The sequence below is a fragment of the Cervus canadensis genome, chromosome 1 (assembly GCF_019320065.1).
Source record: "Cervus canadensis isolate Bull #8, Minnesota chromosome 1, ASM1932006v1, whole genome shotgun sequence".
Lineage (NCBI taxonomy): Eukaryota > Metazoa > Chordata > Mammalia > Artiodactyla > Cervidae > Cervus > Cervus canadensis.
In genome coordinates, this window is record NC_057386.1 from 111679797 (window position 1) to 111702920 (window position 23124).

The following is a 23124-nucleotide window of genomic DNA, read 5'->3' on the forward strand; positions in this document are numbered from 1 at the left end:
GTTTCGCCACTGTTACAGGAGAAACTTCAAGGGCCCAGGTGAGGCCCAGGGTGCAGACGGGGAAGTGCGTTCAGAGAAGCAGAGCGAATGTCCTGGGTTGGCCAGAGCACGCAGGCTCTGGAGCTGGCAGACCTGGTTTTGAATCTTGGCCTTCCTTCTCATGGCTGTGTCCCTTGTCTAGTTCCTGAACCTCTTCTATTCTCCGTTTGTTCATCTGCAAAATGGGGGAAAGTATGGAGCTGCTGTGAGGGTGAAATGAGAAGAGGCCTGGGAAGAAGTTACGGAGGCGCCTGGGGTCAGAAGGCGGCTCAAGAAGGCAGGCTGCAGCTGTGTTGAGGGCAGGCGGCCTGTCTCACGCCGCCGTCTGCCCCTTGACCTGTCACTGGGGCTGTCAAGCAGTGCCTGGAACAGGCTTGCTTCCTCACCTGCTTTTTTCCCATCCTCAAGTTCTTAGGATCGGTTTATCAAGCCCTGGAGCCCATGTGGGCCAGCTGAATTCCCATTTTCAGATCTGAGCCACCACTTGTGGCTCAGGAAGTGAAACCCTGAGTGAGCTCTTTTAACTTGAGGCTCTAGGAAAACAGGAAAAGCCATGTGTGGGAATTGAGCAGATCCTGCTCTCCCCCCTCAAACCTCGCGTCCCCAGGTTCCATCCCGCGCTGGGTGCGGTGGCTGAGGAGAACCTACACTGCTCTGTATGTTTTTTAGCTGTCTAGCTGAACAGGACCTGTCCGCACTGTTCTTGTCTCCACAGCTTCCATGGTTCCTCTCCCCTCAGTTCAGCATGACCTCCAGGCTTCCATCCGCTGCTGCCTGCCCCACCGAGCCCAGGACCACAAACTGCCCTCAGCGGGCAGCAGAGTGTCTTCCCTGCCTCCTTCCCGTTCTTTGGGAGGTTGGGGACTGGGCATCGCCCCCTGGCAGGTGGAGACAGATCATTCACACTGCCTCCTTTTTTAGGGGAGATCTTTGAGCTGAAGGCGGAGCTGAACAGTGACAAGAAGGAGAAGAAGAAGGAGGCGGTGAAGAAAGTGATCGCGTCCATGACTGTGGGAAAAGATGTCAGGTGTGCAGGGGCGGGCCGGCTGCGGCTGGGGGCGCCTGAAGAGGGGGCTTTCGAGCTTGGGTCCAGTTCAGATCCCCCTTTAGGCATCCCTGAGGACCCGTGTCTGCCCGCGTGTCATTCCCTTCACAAACCCCCTTTCCAGACAACAGGTTTTGTTTGCAGAGGGGTCATGTGCTCAGATGCTGACGGGGTCAGGCAGTCATGGAGCAAGTGAAGTGGGCTGGGTTGAGAAGGCAGCGGACAGCAAAGTGAATGTGGTGCGTGCCCCGTCAGGAACTCCAGAGGACATTGCTGCTGGGGAAATGACCCCAGTGTAGCCAGGTCTTTTGGTTTTTAAAAAGAACGGGGAATCTGGATTTTTCATTTTAAATCTCCCTGTTTTAGATTGCCAGATGAGGAAATTCCCTGGCAGCCCCATGGTTAAGACTCAGTGCTCTCACTGCCACCAGCCCGGTTTCCATCCTTGGCCGGGGACCTCAGGTCCTGCACTGAAGAAATAAACACTGTGCAGGCAAAGCCCGCCTGCAGGTCGGGCTTGTTCAGGTTCGCCCTCTGGTGTGCGTCTGTTGCCAGAGCAGGTCACATGTAGACTTGTGGCCACGCCTCTGTTCACGCTTCTTCCCAGCCTGGAATGTCCCTTCCTGTTTTCCATTTACCCTGCCACCGCCCTCATCACGCCCTGAATACGCAGCACTTGCTGTGTTCCCATTGCTAATCCTAAGTTCTAGATGTTCTTCTTCTTATTTTTGTTACTGTTTCTTTGGCCTCACTGCCTGGTTTCAGGGATCTTAGTTCCCTCACCAGGGATTGAACCCAGGTCCCTGGCCGTGAGAGCACCGAGTCCTGACGACTGGACCGTGGTGGAATTCCCTAGACTGTCCTCGTCTTACATGAGCTTGTGCTTCCCTTCCCACCACACTGCCAGGTCCCCAGGGACAGGGATAGGTTTTATGACACTTAACACTGGCAGAGTGAGAGTCGGAGAACATGTTTAGGTGTTTTCCTTGCAGTCCCTTGTATCCTGTAGGTAAGGGAGGCTCTCCTGCCAAAGAAACCAGAAGCAATGACTGCCCAGGGGCCACGTGGGCAGCCTGGGTGATTGTGAAAGCAGACTCACGCCCAGCCCTTCTAAAATCCAGGCCCAGGGTGCTTTCCTCCATTTCCTCTCTGCTGTGCCCTTGTGGTCTCCAGCCCATGCCTGGTAGGCCTGGGTGCTAACAGGGAGCGGCTCCCCATCTGGATCCTTCAGCAGGACCCTACTGCTCCAGGCTTCTCCGGGGATTGCCCTGTCCCCTCGCCACGCTCAGCAAGGGACCTCCTCACAGCGTCACAGGAGAGGCAGTTCTGCAGAGAAACCTGTGGAAGACAGAGCGGCAGAGGGATCCGGCGTCTGCTGGAAAACCGGGCCTCCTTCCAAGACACCTTCCTCCCAGGACCACGTTGCTCTCCTTCAGTTAGAACCCCTGCCTGTCACAGAGGAGGCACCTTTGTTCTTTGTCTGATGAGCTTCTGCTGATGTGACAGACCAGGAGAGCGAGGCGGGCTCTCAGCTCCCCCCTTCCTGGCCTGGCGTCTTCCAGGGTGATGCGGCAGCTTCAGCAACTGGACCTGCCTGCCTCTCCGGGCTTAGGAAACTCACTTTCCCCCTCTTAAATCTCTGTTCCCATGTCTTTGCCCATAAAGTCACGAAAATTGAGAAGAGAAGGTGATAATTTCAGAGACAGAAAACCGACCACTAATTATATTTCACATCTCAAGGAGCCTGTGACCCCAGGACTGTGGTTACCATGTTGGGAAGGGTTCTGCCCAGTATATCAGCACTCATGAGCACAGGCTTTGCACTCAGACCTGGCACCTCAGGCAGTTACTTGTCATCTGTGAGCCTCAGCTTTGTCTTGTGTAAATTGGGGATAATCTACAGGGTTCTCCGGGCTCTTAAACGAGATCACACGAAAAGCCCTTAGCACCAAGCCTGGCTTGTGGTGTGTGCCCTGTGCCCGTGGGCTGGTTTTCGGTGAGTGCCTTCTGGTGTCCACGGTCCAGCCCAGCCCTGCTCCCCTGAGCCCTCTGCAACCAGCAGCCTGATACAAGTGGCCACGTCAAGTATATCAGAGAAGGAAAAACAATCATTTTCATTTCTGTAGCACCTCCTAAGTGTCAAGGACTAGATACCCTTAAGTTTGTTGTCTCTTTAGTTATAACAAGGGCCCTGTGAAACGGAATTTGTTATTTCTCTTTCTTGCAAATGAGAAAATCGAAATGGGGGATACAGAAATTTTCCCAGCTTGATACAGCCAGCACGAGGCAGAGCTGGCTTTGAGCCAGGTCTGATAGACTCCAGAGCTCATGTATGAAACTTGTGAAAAGACCAGAGGACATTTTAGCTTTTAAAATCAACCTTTGGAATTCCATTTCTACCAACAGATGCTCAGGGTGACGGAGCTGGGGCCCTGCCTTTACTGGGAAGTCCTGTTACGTTTCCTGCCCCCTTTCCACACCCCCTCCTCCCCAGCCCCCATCAGCTGCCCGAAGAGTCCTCCTCTTCTTTTCTTTGGGCTTCCCCACACTGACATGGCTCTGACCTTCCAGTGCCCTCTTCCCTGACGTGGTGAACTGTATGCAGACGGACAACCTGGAGCTGAAGAAGCTGGTGTACCTGTACTTGATGAACTACGCCAAGAGTCAGCCCGACATGGCCATCATGGCTGTCAACACCTTTGTGAAGGTGCGGAGGAGCTGGGCGGGGCTGGGAGGGCTGCTCACCGCTCAGTCTGCCTGGGTGCGGCGCCACAGCCCAGGGTAGAAACACGGAGGCTCCTTTCCGCCCGTCTGACTCCCCACTTGGGGGCTCTTCCCCCAGTGGAGGGCTCCCACTGTCTCCAGAAAATGAGATGCCACAGAGCCTGCTGACTCATTGCCCACGAGGTCGCCCCAGGCCCGTGAGTCCCCATGGCCCTGTATCTTTTGCAGTCCCAGAACGCAGCCTGTGTCTTAAGGCCTCTTGCTGCCCTGCTGGACCTCGCCCCCTTCTGCATGTTCTGTCCTCCAAGTGGAGGATAAGCAGGGACTTGCATTGTTACCTCTGCACACCTTTAAAACCTTAGCTTCCCAACCCTGTCTGCACCCACACGTGGGTGAATGGGGATTCTGTAGCCCAGTAGGAAAATTGAGGGTTGTAGTGCTGGGTGGATGCAGCTCAGATTGTGGCTCTGCTCTGTGACCGGCTGGGCTCCCGACCCTCCTGAGAGCCTGAGCTCCCTCACGTGTGAAGTGGGAACAGCATTGCCTGTCTGCTCTGAGTATCAGAGGGAACCGTGCAAAGCCTGCTGTCTGGCAGATGCTAGGTGCCTCTGTGTGTGGGTGTGTTCGGTCGCTTCAGTCATGTCCAACTCTTTGTGACCCCATAGACGGTAGCCCGCCAGCCTCCTCTGTCAGTGGGGTTTCCCAGGCAAGAATGCTGGAGTGGGTTGCCACTTCCTTCTCCAGGGGATCTTGCTGACCTGGGGATTGAACTGGCATCTCTTGTGTGTCCTGCAGTGTCAGGTGGGTTCTTTACCTCAGCCGCCAGGGAGGCCCAGGTGCCCACACGTGCCCTTCGTTTTGATGCTGTTGGCCGCAGTCGGGGGGAGACCCCACGGCAGCCGTCTGGTGTTGCTCAACCTGCCCCTGCCCCTGACCAATGGCTGGTTCCCCTCAGGACTGTGAGGACCCCAACCCCCTCATCCGGGCCCTGGCGGTACGGACCATGGGCTGCATCCGCGTTGACAAGATCACAGAGTACCTATGCGAGCCACTCCGGAAGTGCCTGAAGGACGAGGACCCCTATGTGCGCAAGACGGCGGCCGTGTGCGTGGCCAAGCTCCACGACATCAATGCCCAGCTGGTAGAGGACCAGGGCTTCTTGGACACCCTCAAAGACCTCATCTCTGACTCTAACCCCATGGTGAGTCTCTCCTGCCCGCTCTGCCACCTCCACCACCCTCAGGGTTGCTTGGGAAGCCCTGGGCTTTGGGCCTCCTCCAGGCAGCCCCGGTTCTGGGCAGGCAGAGCCCTGCGGGTGGGCTAGCTGCTCTCCTGCCCGCAGGGGTTTGGGCGCCATCTTTGGAGTGAGCGTCTCTGCGCAGCCTCTCTAAGGAGCTGTGTGACCACGGGCAAGCTGCCTGACCTTCCCGAGCCGTCCTTTCTTTCTCAGTAAGCTGGATCTACTTCTGCGCGGCTGTCGGGAGTGTTGAACGTGGTGTGCCTGGCATAGCCTGGTGCACAGCGGCTGTGCCCTCCTCCCCCTTCCAGTCACCATCGTCATCACTGTCCTCTCACCAAGACCATCAGAGAGCTCTGACCGGGAGGGGCTCCCCTCCCCACTTCTTGCCGGGCCGTAGAGGCTCACCCTGGGAGTAGTGTAGCCTGACGCACCGGGCTCAGTGCATGTCTGGGAGGGGAGCTGGCTCCTCATGGTGGCGGTGGCCGCAGTTTGGAGAACAGTTGCTGCTACTTCTAAGTCACTTCAGTTGTGTCCGAGTCTGTGCGACCCCATAGACAGCAGCCCAGCAGGCTCCCCCATCCCTGGGATTCTCCAGGCAAGAACACTGGAGTGAGTTGCCATTTCCTTCTCCAATGCATGAAAGTGAAGTCGCTCAGTTGTGTCTGACTCGTAGCGACCCCATGGACTGCAAGCCCACCAGGCTCCTCCATCCATGGGATTCTCCAGGCAAGAGTACTGCAGTGGCTTGCCATTGCCTTCTCCGTTGGAGAACAGTGGGGCCATGTTTAAAATGAAACGTACAACCCGCCCCCCCAGAGATCTCATTCTGTGTCCCTCTGAGACACCCATTGCAGGTGGGCGCCCAGTGGCCAGTACAGGGATGCCGTGGAACGCTGCTTGGTTAGGGGAGAGTTGAAAACCACGCAGCACCCCTGTGGGAATAGCGGCTCTTGTGGAGGAAATGGTTGCGGGCCAGAGCTTCACCTGGAGCCCTCTGTGCTCCAGCCCCCCACTGTGCCCACCGCCCCGAGGGGCTCCGCAGGACGCTTCTGGCTCTGAGAGGCACGGTGGTCAAGCCCGCAGCGAGCTGCTGTAGCTGGCAGAGTGTGACTGTGTGTGAGGTCGCGCTCTCTCGCCGGGAACCCTGAGGAGCTCTCTCTCGTTGTGGTTTTCTCTGATGGCGGGCATGCTCAGCTTCGGCTCACGGGGGAGTCAGTGAGCAGGTGCCTGCAGTGGCTCTCGGTGCTCCAGACCTTGCCCTTCGGGTCACACCCCTTTCAGGATGCTTGCGCTCTGACCGGCCACTGTCACGAGCTGCCTGCTGCCCTGGCCTGTGAGCAGCGCCCCAGCCTCTGCCTCCTGCACCCTCCCCACAGGTGGTGGCGAACGCGGTGGCCGCCCTCTCGGAGATCGCCGAGTCTCACCCCAGCAGCAACCTGCTCGACCTGAACCCGCAGTCCATCAACAAGCTGCTCACGGCCCTGAACGAGTGCACCGAGTGGGGCCAGATCTTCATCCTGGACTGCCTGGCCAGCTACACGCCCAAGGACGACCGGGAGGCCCAGAGGTGAGCCCTCTGCCCAGGGCCTCGCCCCATGGAGCGTCCTCAGACCCGGAGCCAGGCAGTCAGCCCTCTGCGCGCTGAACCCAGGGCCTGCTCAGGCAGCTGACGAGAGACGTCGGTCACTGCAGACTCAGGCGGGAGGTGGACAGCATGAGAGCCACCATTCACTGAATCCCACTGGGTGCCTGGGGTTCTGTGGGCGCTTCCCCCGCGTGTGGTCCTCTTTAGAGCAGCTTCATTATTGTCTCTGGCTCACAGGGAGGTGGAGGAGGTCACAGGTCTCCCCTGACCCTTGGTGCTAACCAGCATGGGGCCCTGCCCGCTCTGAGTGCCCTCACGACAGAAGGCAGGGAGCTGACATTTGTCCAGTAATTACCGACTGCCAGGCACTGTGCTCAGTGCTGGACACGCACTGTCTCAGTTAAGCTCCCAGCAACCATGTGCAGTTGGCATCTTCCGCTCCCATGTTTTAGATGAGGAAACTCAGGCTCCAAGTGGTTTTGACCTGCAGGAAAGAGAACCGGGACCTAGATCTCCCTCCTACAGGAGACATGCTATCTGATAATTAAAAACAGGGTGGTTCCCCCGTTTGTCTCTCCTGTTTGCCCCCCTTGGAACGGACCGCAGCATCTGTGAGCGGGTCACCCCCAGGCTGTCCCACGCCAACTCTGCCGTGGTGCTGTCAGCCGTGAAGGTGCTGATGAAGTTCATGGAGATGCTGTCCAAGGACCTAGACTACTACGGCACGCTGCTCAAGAAGCTGGCGCCGCCCCTGGTCACGCTGCTGTCGGCCGAGCCTGAGCTGCAGTACGTGGCCCTGCGAAACATCAACCTCATCGTGCAGAAAAGGTAGCGGGACTGCTGCATGTGGGCACTGTGTGCCCCGGGCTTGGGAGGGGGCGGTCTCTGCTGAGAACGGGGCCTCCGAAGGGAAACTGGCCTGTCACTGGACAGGGTATCTCAGCGGCTTACACCAGGGATTCCTAGCCGCTGGTACCTTTGTCCCACAGGGGACGTTTGGCAGCATCTGGAGACACTCTTGGTTATCGTCATGGGGGCTGCTGCTGCTGGCATCTGGGGGTGGGAGTGGGGAGGCTGATCCACAGCCTGTGGTGCACAGGAGCGACCCCCCACCCACACCCCCAGGACGCCAGCGGTGAGAGGCTGAGAAGCCGTGGCTCAGCCTGGGCAGCTAGAGGCTAGCACGCGCTTCCTAACCACAGACAGTGGCTGGTCCGAGCCCCCATGGCCCTTCTGAAGCAGGGTGTAAGGTGGTGTGTGCGCAGGCCTTCTTCCTGGGGAAGGAGTCCAAGCTCTGGAGGCTGGAGGGCAACATGGACTCTGCATCAGCCCTAGGGCCGCTCAGAGTGCAGAGCACCCGTTTCTGTCTACCCCGCAGGGATGACCACAGCAGGGAGCCACTGCTCCTAAGGGAAGGCACCGGGGTGGGTGGGGCGAACAAGCCGTGAACCATCCCGGGAGGGGCCGGGCAGCTCCGTGCTGGGAGTGAGGCAGGGCAGACTCTGCAGTTCAGCTTCCAGCCTCTCTGGTCAAACAGCTCCATCAGCAGCTAATTCAGAGGCAGAACAAGCACTTCTCGTCCTCGTTCTTTCTCGGAAGACTGCAGAGGCTCCCTGTCCTTGGAGCCTTGGTCTGGTTCTGAGCATGTGCCTGGGGTCCCAGAAGCGTCAGGGGAGTTGGGACGTTTGTAGAGGTTTGGGAGGTAAATTCGGGAAAGCTGTGTGAGTATCTAAGCAGAGGATGAGACGGGAGTCGTAGTTGCAGTGTGGGACGAGTGAGGTGTCATGGCCCGTGCAGCCGGATCAGCAGGAGGGGCTCCCTGTGTGGGGTTTATTTAACCAGCCAGCCTCCCAAGTGGCTGAGCCTGATGCTGAGGCCCCGCCAGGCCTGGGCCCCACGTGCGTGGGGCCGCTAGTGCTGAGTCCTGATGGCGGAAACCACCTCTCCAGCCATCCAGTGAGGGACCCCACCGCCCCCACCCAGAACGGCCGAGGCTCCTGCATCGCCAGGAGTCCTCCCACCCCACCGAAGCCTGCTCAGCAGCACTAGGGGCTCAGGGCCCCTCCTTCCTCCCGCTGTGTCTTCTCCCCTCATCACTGTTCTGTTCCTCCTCTCTGTTGTGGACAGGCCGTGGGAGTAGGAGCCAGGTAGGGGTGGTGACTCTCATCTCACTCCCGCCCCAGTTAGCACTAGATGTGTGACGCAGGGCAGGCCGCTCCCCCTCAGGTTTCCGCAGCTGGGAAAAGGAGGCAGGAGGTGCCGATTGAGGGAGGAGCACGGACACTTCTGACAGGGAGTGCCTTCTCTGAGGCAGGCATGCATCATGCCACGTGCTTTGTATCTGCCTCTCATGTAGGTGTCCGTGTTGGGGTCCCCAGGACCCCCACACACGCATCCAGAGATTCACTAGAAGGACTCACAGGAGACAGCGTATCGTCCCCATGGCTGAGGTTCACTGGTCTGGTTAGGCTGTACAGCTGGATCGTAGGGAGAAAGCCAGGTGGCGTCGGAGGAGCCCTCGCGCCAGCCTCCTGAGCTCCCTCCCCTGTCAGTCGAGGCACAGTCAGCCCCCTGTGTCCTACTCGGGAACAGTGGGCGCACTCTCGAGAGCCAGGTTCCCAGATGCCAGGCCTTTCTAGGACTAGCAGCGCAGGCCTGCGATGGTAACGTTTCTGACAGATTGCTTCCCGTCTCATGAGTGAGAAGATGGCCTGAGGTCACCAGCTAGAATTGAAACTGAGGCCTGATTTCCAAGCCCGTTCCCTGATGCCTGTGACCTCCTGAATATGAAGTGTTTCTTGTTTCCTTTCCTGGGATGTAGTTGGACACGCAGGAGCTGGTCAGAACCCTGGTCACAGGTCCCCTGCCCAGGAGCCTGCGGCCGTGGGAGTCACTGCCTCCACGGATATCAGGCTCCACGTCCGACCCCAGAAATGCCCCAGCAGTTGAGAGGCCCCTGACCTGCCCTTTGCTCTTCGGGCACCCTTGCCCACCCCCAGGCCTGAAATCCTGAAGCACGAGATGAAGGTGTTTTTTGTGAAGTACAACGACCCCATCTACGTGAAGCTGGAGAAGCTAGACATCATGATCCGCCTGGCCTCCCAGGCCAACATTGCCCAGGTCAGCAGAGGGTGGTGTCCGGGCCCTGGGCTCCATAAGCAAGCTCTCCACAAATGTTATTGGGTATTTTTGTGATTAAGGAGCCTGTTCTTTCTGTTATCACTTAATCGTCCGTCCATCAAAGTGGATGCGTTTGCTAGATCACCCGAAACAAGGCTTGTCCAGCCCTAACAAGTCGTCCTTCCTGGTTTCCTCTAGGGCACCAAGAGCTCCCTCCCTCCCTCAGGACTCGCACCTTGAATGGGAGGCAGAATCCCATTGGGCTTGTGTCTGTGCTCACCCCCAGCCCAGAGGTCAGACTGTGGGAGGGTGCCCTGCCAGATCCCCCCAACTCCATCTCCTCTGGGCCACAGGTGTTGGCGGAGCTGAAAGAGTACGCGACCGAGGTGGATGTGGACTTTGTACGGAAGGCTGTGCGAGCCATCGGCCGTTGTGCCATCAAGGTGGAGGTGAGCCTCTGAGACTGTCCTGGGTGGGAGAAAGGAGGAAGGGCAAGGAGTCCGAAGGCAGGAGACCAGCCTGATTCAAACAGAATCTGTCAGCTGCTCACGACCCAGCAGGGTCTGAGGGTCACGGCTGGAGCCCCACGGGCCCCCGTGCTACAGATTTGGCTCCTCCTCATCTGTAATCTCCCTTGGGCCTCTGAGTTGCTGCAGGTGAAATCAGCCCGTCATCATCATGGGATCTCCTGCAGCCTTAGTGCAGACGGTGGGGCAGCCCAAGCTGATAGTGGCCCCAGTAGACTTCGCTTTCACTTCATGGACTTTGGGGCAGGGGGCTCTGCCTGCTGAATGTTTTAGCAAGTTTCACGATTCAACTGTCTGTGTGTCCTTTTTTCCAAATTGTCAAGGGTCACTCAGACCCCTGTGTCCTGGCCCTTCATCCCTCATATTCTCTGCCTCTGGAAATGTTCTTGGGCCACTGACCCGACGCTCCTTAAATGGGTCCCTGGAGGCCAGGGGGTCCCTTGAGCCCTGCCTCTCAAGACATTTCCCCTTTGACACCTCTGATGGCAGTGAGGAGTCGCTCCCACAGTCTGACAGAGTGTGTTGGAGTTAGGGGGTGTGGGGAGGCCTGGTCCCAGCAGAGGCTTCCTAAGTGCTTTTGGCCACTGGAGCCCGTTCTGTGGAACAAGCAGAAGTGAAGCCCTGACCTCAGGGCCTGGCCTGGGAGAGCTCCAGAGCCCTCCCTGCTCTCAGGTTCTGTCGGCCTCCCCTCAGCCTCATTCTGCCTCCCAGTGCCCCTGCCGTCCCCCAGCCACCATGCTGCACGCATCCTCTCACCTGTTACCTACTTGCTGCCATGGGCAGGGTGTGACTGGGCCCTTGACCGAGGCGGGCGGGCAGAGGTTGTGCTGGAAGTGGCCGCGAGGCCTGGCCCACGCTCTCCTCTTCCCACACAGCAATCTGCCGAGCGCTGCGTGAGCACACTGCTCGATCTCATCCAGACCAAGGTCAACTACGTGGTGCAGGAAGCCATCGTGGTCATCAAGGACATCTTCCGCAAGTACCCCAACAAGTGCGTGGTCACTGCTCCCTGCCCGTGAGGACGCTGTAGTTCTGGGGGGCCGGGGATGGAGGGAAGAGGAGCACGGGGAGCGCTTGCTCTTCTTTATATCCCTGCTGCTCTGCTCCCCAGGCCTAAACAGGAACCAAACGGAAGGATAAAGCTCATGTCCTGTTCCCCACCAGCCTCTCGGGCTCTTGTAGAGTAGCTGCCCATGTCTCTGGTCCCCTCACGGGCAGCCTGGGTGCCCTCGGTGCTCACACGCAGGCCGTGCCCTGGTCTCCAGGTACGAGAGCGTGATCGCCACGCTGTGTGAGAACCTAGACTCCCTGGACGAGCCCGAGGCGCGCGCCGCCATGATCTGGATCGTGGGCGAGTACGCCGAGCGGATCGACAATGCGGACGAGCTGCTGGAGAGCTTCCTGGAGGGCTTCCACGACGAGAGCACCCAGGTGAGGCGCGTCTGCGGGCCTCAGGGCCCTGCCCCTCCACTACCACCGGCGCCGTGGGGACGTTCCTGTGAGAGGTGAACGGGTGACAGGCATGGTCCCTTTCGTCCCTCACTGTGGTGCCTAAGGGGGCTCTGAGGACAGTCTGTGGTGGAGGACTCTGAAGGCTGCAGATGTTTCTGGTTTCGTTGTTGTTTTTAATTTATTTTTGCCTCTGCTGGATCTTCATGACTGCATGCGGGACTCTAGTGCAGTAGTCGGGGGCTACTCTCTAGCTGCGGTGCGCGGGCTCCCGCTGTGCTGGCTTCTCTCGTTGTGGGCTCGGGCTCCAGGCGCACGAGCTCAGTAGTTGCGTGCGTGGGCTTGGTTGCCCGGAGCCTGCAGGATCTTCCTGGAGCAGGGATCAAACCTGTGTCTCCTGCGTTGGCACCAGGGAAGTCCTGATTTTGTTTTAATTTTGTATTTATGGTTGGATAGGTACTACATTGACTTAGTTCAAAACCTAAAAGACACAAAAGGATATATAGTGAAAATTCTGTTTCCTGCCACTCTCCTGGCCTTGAGTTCTCCTCCCGGAAAGCACCATGTTACTTGTTGGTTTCTGGGGGGAGGGTGGGTGGGCTTACTTCCAGAGAGAGCGAGTTTAGGAGCACACCAGCCAGTTCCTCCACAGAGACAAAAAATAGTCAATTTTCATCACTTGTGATACTTAACGTTCCATAAAGTCAAATTCTGATTTAGTACGCTAAACCCTTGCTCCCAGGAGAAATAGAGTCGTGTTTCTACACACCTTCAGTCACCGCATGTTTATCTGCTGGTCAAGATAAACGTCATTACGTGTGTTTCTGTTTAAAGACACCTTGCTTAATACATTCCGTTGATTCGTTAGCATTGAACTCGTGGCCAGCAGCTGTAACTCAGGCCTGAACAAAGCTCATCTGACACATGTATTTTCTCCAAAGGCATATCTCAGTCTTCCTGCCCTCAGGAGCCCCAGAGAGCTCTCCAGCTCTACAATGGGGTGGGGTGGGCCCCTTGTAAACAGCAAAATCACCAACAAAAGGCCCCAAGCTGTGAACAACCTGGCACGTTTACCATGAGAAGTGAGCACCACCTCACTTGGTCTCAGCCAGGAGCTTATACGTCAGGCAAAGCACACATTCACTGCTCTGCACGTCTGTGAATGACTGTGAAGGTGCCATAAGCATGGGTTTCTGGGTCATGAGTAAATGTTAGCAAGCAGACAGATTTGCAGGTATGTCCTGTGTGAATCATGAGGACCAACTGTTTATATATTTCCTTCTCACTTATTTTTAAATATTACTTGTAGTAAACCATGCAAATTCAAACTGATCAGCAGGTTGTGTTTTTCCCTTAAAAATACGTCTGAAAGCCCTGACGTTGTGAGAGCTTTTTACAGCTTCCTAGCTTTATGCAGAAGGACCCTGTTTAAGCAGGGTCTCTGACTGGTATGTAGGTGTCCAACCTTCTGCTCTTTTAAACAGCTCTGCTGGGAGCGAGCTGTGGGAAGCGCGTCTGCAGGCGCAGCTGGAGGACGGGTTCTTAGGAGCGTGGTGCTGGGAGGAGGGCCCGCATGTTGCCGGTCCAGGTTGCTGTGTCCAGACTGCCGTGGCATAGAGGCGGTTCTGGTCTACACTCCCATCGTAGGGGCGGGGGACCCTCTCCTTGTCTCCTGGCCAGCCCAGAGCGTCCTCAGACTCGGTGTGTGTAAACTGCCCGCTTCCTGTGCCTCATGGGAGGCAAGAACTTTTATAAGAATACTTAGTGCTTTGCGATTTGGGAACTTACTTTAGATTCTTTTTGAGCCCCCTCGTCCTGGCTTGTAAGCTTCTCCAGCTGTGGGCAGGGGAGGGGCAGAGATCAAACTGTCAAAATCTGTTGGATCATGGAGAAAACAAGGGACTTCCAGAAAAACATCTAATTCTACTTCATTGACTACACTAAAGCCTTTGTGTGGATCACAGCAAACTGTGGAAAATTCTTAAAGAGACGGGAACACCAGACTCTTGGCTGTCTCCTGAGAAACCTGTAGAACTAGATGTGGAACAACTGACTGGTTCAAAATTGGGAAAGGAGCATGACAAGGCTGTGTACTGCCACCCTGCTTATTTAACTTCTATGCAGAGTACATCATGTGAAATGGCTAGTCTAGATGAATCACAAGCTGGAATCAAGACTGCCAGGAGAAATAACCAACAACCTCAGATATGCAGATAACACCACCCTAATGGCAGAAAGTGAAGAGGAGCTAAAGAACCTCTTTTTTTTTTTTTTTTTAAAGAGCCTCTTGATGAGGGTGAAAAAGGAGAGTGAAAAAGCTGCCTTGAAACTCAGCATTCAAAAAACTAAGATTATGGCATCCAGTCCCATCACTTCATGGCAAATAGAAGGGGGAAAAGTGGAAACAGTGACAGATTTTATTTTCTTGGGCTCCAAAATCACTGCAGATGGTGACTGTAGCCATGAAATTCAAAGACACTTGCTCCTTGGAAGAAAAGCTATGACAAACCTAGATAGCATATTAAAAAGCAGAGATACTACTTTGCCAACAAAGGTTCGTATAGTCAAAGCTATGGTTTTTTCCAGTAGTCACATACCGATGTGAGAGTTGGACCATCAAGAAGACTGAATGCCAAGGAATTGATGTTTTTGAACTGTGGTGCTGGAGAAGAGTCCCTTGGATAGCAAGGAGATCAAACTAGTAAATCCTAAAGGAAATCAGCCCTGAATATTCATTGGAAAGACTGATGCTGAAGCCCCAGTACTTTGGCTACCTGATGCAAAGAATCGACTCATTGGAAAAGACCCTGATGCTGGGAAAGATTGAGGGCAAAAGAAGGGGACAACAGAGGATGAGATGGGTAGATAGCATCACTGACTCAATGGATAGTAATTTGAGCAAACTCCAGGAAATAGTGAAGGATGGAGGAGCCTGGTATGCTGCAGTCCATGGGGTCGCAGAGAGTCAGACACGACTTAGCAGCTGAACAACAACAAGCCCTGAGCTGCAGGCTGACTCGGGCCTCAGTGTGTGTTTTGGGGGGAGGGGAAGCTAGGCAGGGACTCAGCCTTGGTTCCAGGCAGCACAGCAGACGGACAGGGGTGAATGAGTGCCAGCAGCCAGCAGCCCGGGGCTGGGGAGAACTTGGTGAACAGTCCCTGTGTGGTGGTTGTGGTGGTGTTGACAGCAGCCATGACCGCTGTTGTGCCTCGGGCAGAGGACACGGTTCTTTCCATTTGTTGTCTCCACCCTGTGAGGCATTTCATCCGTTTTAGAGAGGAGGAAGCAGACTCAGCAGTTAAATGACTCGTCCAGGGTCACCAGCTGGGAAGTGATGAAATCAGCATTCAGAGGAAGTGCTGTCTAGCTCTGGCTCGCAGCCGCCATGGCTTGTGTCTTCAGGGCTCCCAAGAACCCCTGAAGTAGGCTGCGCCTCTCCCTCACCAGCTGAGGGTGAGCGGCCTTCTCCTGGCTACCCGGCCAGGGACTTGAGCCAGGTCTGGAAGCCAGTCCCCAGCCGCCTCTTGGAGACAGCCAGCCTGCTCCTCCACCATTGGCCTCTGTGTCCCCAGAGCGCAGGGACTTTGGATGCTCCTGCCTCCCAGCATCAGCCCGCCCTGTGCACCAGGCAGCTCCGCTGCTTGTTTTCATAAGTGCCATCTTTCGGACGGGCCCAGAAGCTGCTGCCAGTCCCGCCACCGCCCTTCTGCTGCAGTCCCGTCCCTGACACCATCTGGGGAGCCTCTGGTTGTCTTCCTGTGCCAGGGCTGACAAAATGAGATGGGGCTACGGAAGGGCTGCGTGCGGAGAACTGTTCTTTCAGAGGTGTGTTTTTAGTCAGCGAGTGTTTTTTTTTCCTGGCAAGTTTCTCTTAAGTGCCTATTTCACGCCAGGCTTTGGAGTGAATGATAGACAGGGATGCAGCAGGGGCAGACTCGAACCCCACCCTCAGGGGCTGTCTGCAGGGCGGCCAGGTGGCTGGAAACCGTTGCCAGGACTGTAGGGCGGCGCCAGTGAAGGGGGGCTGGAGCTGCAGAAGTGGGGAGGGGACATGGGAGGCATGCTCAAGTGCAGACAGGGCGGGCAGGAGGTGGGGCTGCTGGGGGCCGGGCGGGCATCGTTCCACCTCGGGAGGAAGGCTCTGCAGGCCCAGTTGCCCTGTCTGCCCGGCATCCCTGGCACTCGCTCCTTGTTGGTGGGTGGTCTCCGGTAAGCCCACCAGGCACATGTGTTGCCCCCATGAGCTGAGCTCCTGACGGTTGTGGGCCCAGAGCCCTGATGGGTTTCTGGGGCCCTAGCGCTGGGCAGCAGTCCCCAGCCGGCCTGGGGCGCCGCACAGCTCCGCAGCCAGCTCCTCCTGACCATTCGGGCCAAGGTCCAGACTACTCGGCCCGGCCACCCCGCTGCTGGCCTGGCCTGTTTGCGTGGCCAGCCCAGACCCAGGAGAGCCGCTTTCGGCCTTTGAACGCCCTTTCGGTCTCTGAGGTCCAGAGCTCACCCTCCCCCCTTGCCTCCTCTCCGTCCTCAGGTGCAGCTGCAGCTGCTGACGGCTATCGTGAAGCTCTTTCTGAAGAAGCCGACAGAGACCCAGGAGCTGGTGCAACAGGTCCTCAGCTTGGCCACGCAGGTGGGTGCGGCCTCCCTGCGGTGCCCAGCCGGCCCTGGCTCCACCCCTCCACCCAGGGAGCCAGACCGGGAGTCCCGCCCCTAATCCCCAGCTCAGGGAGCTCAGTCAGACAGATAGGGAGGGCGGGGGTGGGGGCGATGCGGAGCCAGCCTGTAAACCCAGAGCAGAGGGAAGTCCCTGAGAACTGGGAGGGCAGGCCGTGCAGGGGGCAGGGAGCAGAGGCAGGGGCAGGCTGGCCTGAGGGGAGCCAGGGGGCTGGGCTACGTCTGCTTTGCGCCTAAAGGGGCAGGCTCCTACCAGCACTCCGGCAGTCAAGTTAGCAACCCTGTGACCCCCTGTTGTGGGGCTCCCCCTCCCCATCACCCATGTGCTTGGCGTTTCACGCCCTTCTCGTCACCTCCCAGGACTCAGACAACCCGGACCTGCGGGACCGCGGCTACATCTACTGGCGCCTGCTCTCCACAGACCCCGTGGCTGCCAAGGAGGTGGTGCTGGCCGAGAAGCCGCTCATCTCGGAGGAGACGGACCTCATCGAGCCCACGCTGCTGGACGAGCTCATCTGCTACATCGGCACGCTGGCCTCCGTCTACCACAAGCCGCCCAGCGCCTTCGTGGAGGGGGGCCGGGGCGTCGTGCACAAGAGCCTGCCGCCCCGCACCGCCTCGTGAGTCCGGGCGCCAGTCGCCGGCCCGCCTCCCTGGTTCAGTAGCACAGTGCTCGGGCCTGAGTCTGAGCAGAATTAGGATTCTAGCGGCCCTAGTGAATGCGCCCTACACACCAGGTGTGGGCTAGGTGACAACAGCTCTGAGAGGCGTCCTCCCTGAAGAGAGGGACCAGAGGCAGGGAGCGCTTGAGAGCCTGGCGAAGAGCACAGGCCATAAGGCTGGGCTCAGACCCAACTCTGCCCGCCTCCGGGGCCCCAGTGTGCTCAGGTCCCTCTCCCGCGGCTCCCGTGGCTTTCGGGCCTGGCTGTCCTGTCCTCTGGGGACCTTAAAGTGGACTGAGTTGGGGAATACAGACGGCCCGCACTCCCCTCAGCCCGGAGCAAGATGGATCAGGCGTGGGAAGGGGAGGAAGTGGGGTGTAGACAGGCTTCCGGGACAGTGAGGGGGCGGATCCCAGAGACGGGGTCTGGCCTCCTAGAGACGGCACTGCTCCCCGCCCTGCTGAGCGTCTCCCCACGTCCCAGCAGGAGCGAGAGCACAGAGAGCCCGGAGACAGCCCCTGCTGGAGCGCCCCCCGGAGAGCAGCTGGACGTTGTCCCTACGCAGGGCGACCTGCTGGGCGACCTCCTCAACCTGGACCTCGGGCCTCCGGTCAGCGGCCCGCCCCTGGCCACCTCCACGGTGCAGATGGGCGCCGTGGACCTGCTTGGTGGCGGCCTCGACAGCCTGGTATGTCCTAGGCCCCTGGACGTGGTTAAGGGTGGTCTTCAGGGAGGGATCAGGAACACCTTCTCTGCCAGACGCCACCCAGGGATCATGTAGCTCCTGTATCGGTGAGAAGCTGAGGCGTAAAGAGGTCAGGTGATGTCCTGCCTAGCGCACACAGCTGCTAAGTGGCAGACACGGGATTTGGCCCCTTGCTGGGCTGCTGAACCCCAAGAGTCCTGGGGGCTGTTCTCCCTTACCCTCTGAGTCTGGCCCGCAGGCACCTTGGCTCTGTAAGGCTGGGGAGCCAGCCCTGCGCCCACTCCCTCACATGCGGCGCCGACCAGGGGTAGCCGCCCAGCAGGCCTGAGAGAAGGCAGGACAGCACCTCCCCCGGGAAGGCGGTAGCGGGATGGCCTGCTGTCTCGGGATTCTTCAGGCAGCCGGAGAACCAGGTCCCCAAGGCCACAGCACAGGGAACAGTCAGTAGGACGAGGGTGGTCGAGTGGGGCTGGGGGTGCGGGGTGGGGGGCTGCCCGTTGTAGAGACCTGGGCCCCTCCTAGGCTGCTGCAGCCTTGCACAGGCCCCGTGGGGTCGGGTGGAACAGCCGTGACTAATCTTCTGCCTCTTTCCTCCCTGTCTTGTCTCTCTGTGTCTTCTTTCCTGGCTTTCTCTCTGCATGTGACTGCCTGTTCTCTTCACCCTGCCTGCTTCTGCTGGGAGATGGGGGATGAGCCTGAAGGGGTACGGTTCAACCCTGTACCACCAAGCCTTCGTCCTGCTGCTCCTTGATCACCCGCCCGGCGTCCCGGGGCGGGGGTGTCAGAGCCGTTGGCCCTTCCCTGCTAACCCTGGCCTCTGTCCAGCACCCTGGCAGCTTCTGTGTTGACTGCCTGGTGCCCGCATCCATTAGGTCCTCAGCCCACCCTCATTACCCTCCAGTGAAGTTGCCTTGTCATCCGGAGGCCCCCACGAGCCCTGTCTGACATCCTGAGGTGTGCTCCAGTCTCTGAGCACTGCCCCCTCACAGCACTGTGTCGAGTGCCCCTTTTATCCGTGGCCTGTCAGTTTGCAAGCATGCCCAGCTCTTTCCCTTGGGGCTTGTAGGGCACGGGAGGGCTTGGCCTCTCCTCTCCACCCACCTCACTCTGTCTTGTTTCTGCAACTTAGAGTTGACCTGAAGGCAGCCCTGCCCCCGTCTTCTAAAGGGCCAGGCGGCCGTACTTCCTCTGGCGTGCCTGCCTCTGACCCCTTTCCCTTTCCTCTAGATCGGGGCCCCCAACTTTGTGGCACCCCCAGCAGCAGCAGTACCAGCCAACCTAGGAGCACCCATGGGCAGTGGCCTGAGTGACCTCTTTGACCTGACCAGTGGTGTGGGCACCTTGTCGGGATCCTATGTGGCTCCCAAAGCAGTAAGTGCCGTGGATCCGTGGGAAGCGGGAGGCAGGCGTGTGGGCTCCCTCAGTGGCCGGCTGGGTGGGGCTGGCTCAGGCCAGCCGGGTTGCCCGGAGCAGCAGTTGATCAAGCGATGCGGAGAGCAGCAGGAGCACCGGGAAGAGGTGCTGAGTCTGGTGTGGGGGCCTGAGGAGGGCTTCCCAGAGGAGGTGTCACTGGAGCTCAGTCCTGCGGATCAAGTCAGAATTAGCAAGGCGAAAATGGGGAGCTGAGGGGGAGTGCTTACCTTCCAGAGAACAGCAGAAGCCCCGTCTAGTGACTGGTCAGTGGTTCTCAGTGCTGCTTGACCCAGTGCCCCAGATTGATGACAGGCACTTCATAGCGCCCCCTCCTTTTCTAATGAATGAGATCTACCTACTTGTAAAATTTCCGAAATGGTAAGATGCTGTCATCGCATGAGGAGACTTGAAAGGAAGAGAACAGAAAGCTTGATTTCAGTGTGGTGAAGGCTTGGGCACGCCCGCCCCGACAGATCGGATGGCGTTGCCAGGGGTTGGCAGCAGAGCAGAGTGGCTGTGGCACCACAGCTCAGCTGCCGTGAGTGATGGGCCGGAGCTGCTTTCCATTTCTGATGTGGTGACTGACTCCCGGTAAAGTTCCAGACGAAACAAAGAACAGGCTTCCATTGATTTTCACCATCAAGTTCCTGGGAATTTCCAGGCGTGCTGAAACCCTGCAGAAAATACTCAGGGTCAAAAAATAGAAAATACTCAGGGTCTGCAGTACAGTGGCTCACGGCGAAGCCCGCCATTCCCACGGCTGCATCCCTGACCCCAGTCAGCTAAAGCGGTCCCCATTATCAGCCTGGAGGTGCCCCAGATGCCCCCTGCGCCACCCAGGTGGTCCCACCCTACCCCGGACTCCTGGCTGGACTAGCACTGAGGAGGCAGGGGCTGGCAAGGTCACGGCCCCAGCTCTGAGGTTTTGCTCGCCATCCTGGCCACAGTGGGCTTTAAGCAGAAACCAAGCTTAAAGAGCAGTCACTTTGGCCACTGTGTGGAGGCCAAACTTAAGGGCTAGAGCAGAAGCCAGGAGCCAGTGAGGAGTTGTGGACTGCTGATGGTGGCCGGACAGGAAGGCTTTGTAGGGCTGGAAGGAGGCCTGGCAGGATGTGGGGGCGGCAGGGAGAAGGGTTCCGGCTGGCAGTGGTGAGGGCGGGCGAGGGAAGGAGAGCTGGGGACAGCATGGTGTGGGCTGGGCCCTTGGCCTCAAGGAAGCTGTGAGAGGGGACGGACATGGCCTGAGCCTCGCAACACTCAGCCAGCGCCCCTCTCTCTTCCAAGGTCCCCTCCCCAAGCAGGACCCAGCAGGGCTTCAGAGGCCCAGGGACATGTCCCTTATGATGAGGGGAGCTGCCAGCCAGTACCTGCCCTGCCCCAGCCTTCCTGGGTGTGCCTGCCAAACTACCGTGGTGGTGGCCAGAGCCACCAGCCACGCTTTTTTGCAGGATCTGGGCCTGAGGGGCCCCCAGTTGGCAGCAAACCTAGCACCAGCGGCCTCCCACTTCTGTGCAGGGGTGCACGCGCACGGCACAGCCCGCAGCCCACAGAGTTCTCCTGGCAGCCATGCGGTGCTGGTGTTCCTGTTTTCTGGTTGAGAAATCTGATTACTTTAAGGTCCTGTAGCTGATAAGTGACAACAGTCTGGAACTGAATATAGGTCTGCGGCACCAAAGCCCCTGCCCGCGACCCTTAGGTGATCCTAAAGTGTTTGAGAACCTCCGTGTACCTACTTCAGTGCCACAGTTGTCAGAATCAGCTTGCCCTCTGCGTGTGGATTTGTTTTAATTAATGTGTATTATCACTGCTTTGTCTTAGTGGAGGACCAGGTGAGTGTATCAGCTGGAAGGAGAGGTGAAGGGATCAGCAGGATAGGAGTAATCAGGGCAGGCTGCCTGGAGGAGGAGTCCTTTTCAACACGAGCAGGGCTTTCCCCTGCCACTTTAGTCCCAGGGATGTGGGTGTGCTCTCCCTCCAGAAGTAGTGACTGTGTAGGTTACCTTTTTCTCACAGCACTGTGACCACCTCAAATTGTTTGTCCTGCCTGCAGTCCCAGCCCCTCCTGGTCAAGGAGGGTGAGGCTGTCATATGTACAAGAAGTTGAAGTTCCTCAAATATTGTAGCCAGAAGGAGCTGACAGTTCTAGACTCCATGAGCCAACAGTGACCAGAAGACACGATATCCCACCCCTGACAGTCAGGACGGTGGTAGTGCCAGTTCTGAAGAACCTGGGAAGGAAGCCCGGTGGCAGGGTGGGGCAGAGCAGTCACCCTGGGGTGCTCGCAGAGAGCACCCTGAGTGCTCACTATGCTCCCAGTCACAGCTCACAACTAAAATCCCGAGGTTCTGCCCGCGGATTTGTCTGGGGGAGCAAAGGATGAGCAGGTTAGCAAGTAGGATGGGGGTGGGGAGTGCCGTCCAAGCAGAAGAGACAGAGTGTGTGTGTGTGTGTGTGTGTGTGTGTGTGTGTGAGGCCCGAGGAGCCTTGCACACTGACCCAGGGAGGGCACCTGGCCGCGGAGGCCATGGGCAGTGGAAGCACCGCACCACTGAGGGGGTTCCAGGGTGCCGTGACGAGATTTGCCTTTCTGAAGATGGCTTTGGCTGCTCTGGAGATTGGGGAGAGAAGACTTGGGCAGACATACATACATCTATGACTGATTCATGTTGATGTTTGACAGAAAACAAAATTCTGTAAAAATTATCCTTCAATTTAAAAAATAAATTAATTAAAAAAAGAAAAAAGACTTGGGCAGCTACCCAGGTGGCTGCCCTCTTACCTGGGGACTCTGACGGTGGCTTAGCCGCGGGTGGTGCCTGTGGATAGGGGAGAGCGGAGGATGTGGTGTCAGGGGAGGAGGGGGCCTTAATGGGACCTGGGCTGGGTGACCGTGGCCATGTTCACTGACAGAGGGCCGCTGGAGAGGCTGGCCTCGGGCGGGGCTGAGTCGTCCTGGTAAGAATGGCAGCCAGAGAGGCATCTGCGCGTCCACAGGATGGCATCCGTGGGTGTCCCTCCTGGGCAGGGCTTTGGTCCATGCCGTTCACTCAGCAAATGTTCCCCGAATACCAACCTCACACCAAGCTCCGAGCCAGGGATGCAAGACAGAACAGCAGAGTCCTCCCCCTCGAAGCGCTGTCCGGGCACAGCGGAGACGGTTTATATGCAAGAACGTCATTGCCGCAGAGCCCGGACAGGGACCATGGGGATGGGTTTCCTGGAGGAGGTGGCTCTGGAGCTGAGCGGCCACGGACAAGGGCAGCCAAACAGGCAGGGAGAGCCTGCCAGGCGAGAGGTCCTCCTGGGTCCTGTCCCTGCTCAGGCCTGTTGGTGCAGTTAAAGGCCAGCCCTGCTGCCTGCGAGGAGGACGGGCTATGATGGCCCGGGGTCCTCTGGCTCTGGCCAGGCCCCAGGTACCTGTGGGCTTTCCCTCCTGGGCTCCTCTGGAGGCTGGTGGGCCCGCTGGCCTCTCCACCTTCCTCAGCCCTGCTCTGTTCTTGCTCTGGCCTCCGGAGACTCGGGTCAGGCTCTGGGCACGCCGAGCGCCTCCACGTGCCGCGCTGCTCCAGCAGGCAGCCACCCCGCGGCGGGGGCCCCAGGCAGGCTGTGCGGCGTCCCTCTCATCCCGAGGCCCACACGGTCATCCCCTGGCAGTCCAGGCAGGTGTGGTCCATGTGAGAGGCCCCTTCACATGTGAGAGAAGGAGGCAGGGGACGGACCCTCAGGTGGGCTGTGGCGTGGGGGATGTGGCAGCCCCCTCCCCATCATCTTCCCTGCAGGTCTGGCTCCCGGCCATGAAGGCCAAAGGGTTGGAGATCTCGGGCACTTTCACCCGCCAGGCAGGCTCCATCTCCATGGACCTGCAGCTGACCAACAAGGCCCTGCAGGTCATGACCGACTTTGCAATCCAGTTCAACCGCAACAGGTGAGCCCCCGAGGCT

The 23124-nt window shown here is 58.2% G+C and overlaps 1 protein-coding gene across 6 annotated transcripts in view; it reads left to right on the forward strand.

Moving 5' to 3' along the window:
* AP1B1 (adaptor related protein complex 1 subunit beta 1) overlaps positions 1-23124 on the forward strand; it is a 44952-nt gene that overhangs the window by 16563 nt on the left and 5265 nt on the right. For 4 of the 6 annotated variants that reach the window (XM_043437215.1, XM_043437230.1, XM_043437221.1 and 1 more), the window contains exons 3-17: positions 961-1066; positions 3656-3791; positions 4764-5009; positions 6425-6615; positions 7240-7461; positions 9633-9753; positions 10107-10202; positions 11156-11271; positions 11546-11711; positions 16259-16357; positions 16762-17021; positions 17550-17751; positions 18452-18472; positions 18997-19140; positions 22963-23108. In XM_043437215.1, the coding sequence (XP_043293150.1) occupies positions 961-1066; positions 3656-3791; positions 4764-5009; positions 6425-6615; positions 7240-7461; positions 9633-9753; positions 10107-10202; positions 11156-11271; positions 11546-11711; positions 16259-16357; positions 16762-17021; positions 17550-17751; positions 18452-18472; positions 18997-19140; positions 22963-23108 (2272 nt within the window). The remainder of the gene's footprint in view (positions 1-960; positions 1067-3655; positions 3792-4763; positions 5010-6424; positions 6616-7239; positions 7462-9632; positions 9754-10106; positions 10203-11155; positions 11272-11545; positions 11712-16258; positions 16358-16761; positions 17022-17549; positions 17752-18451; positions 18473-18996; positions 19141-22962; positions 23109-23124) is intronic. The other 2 variants (XM_043437238.1, XM_043437246.1) reach the window with 1 other exon arrangement.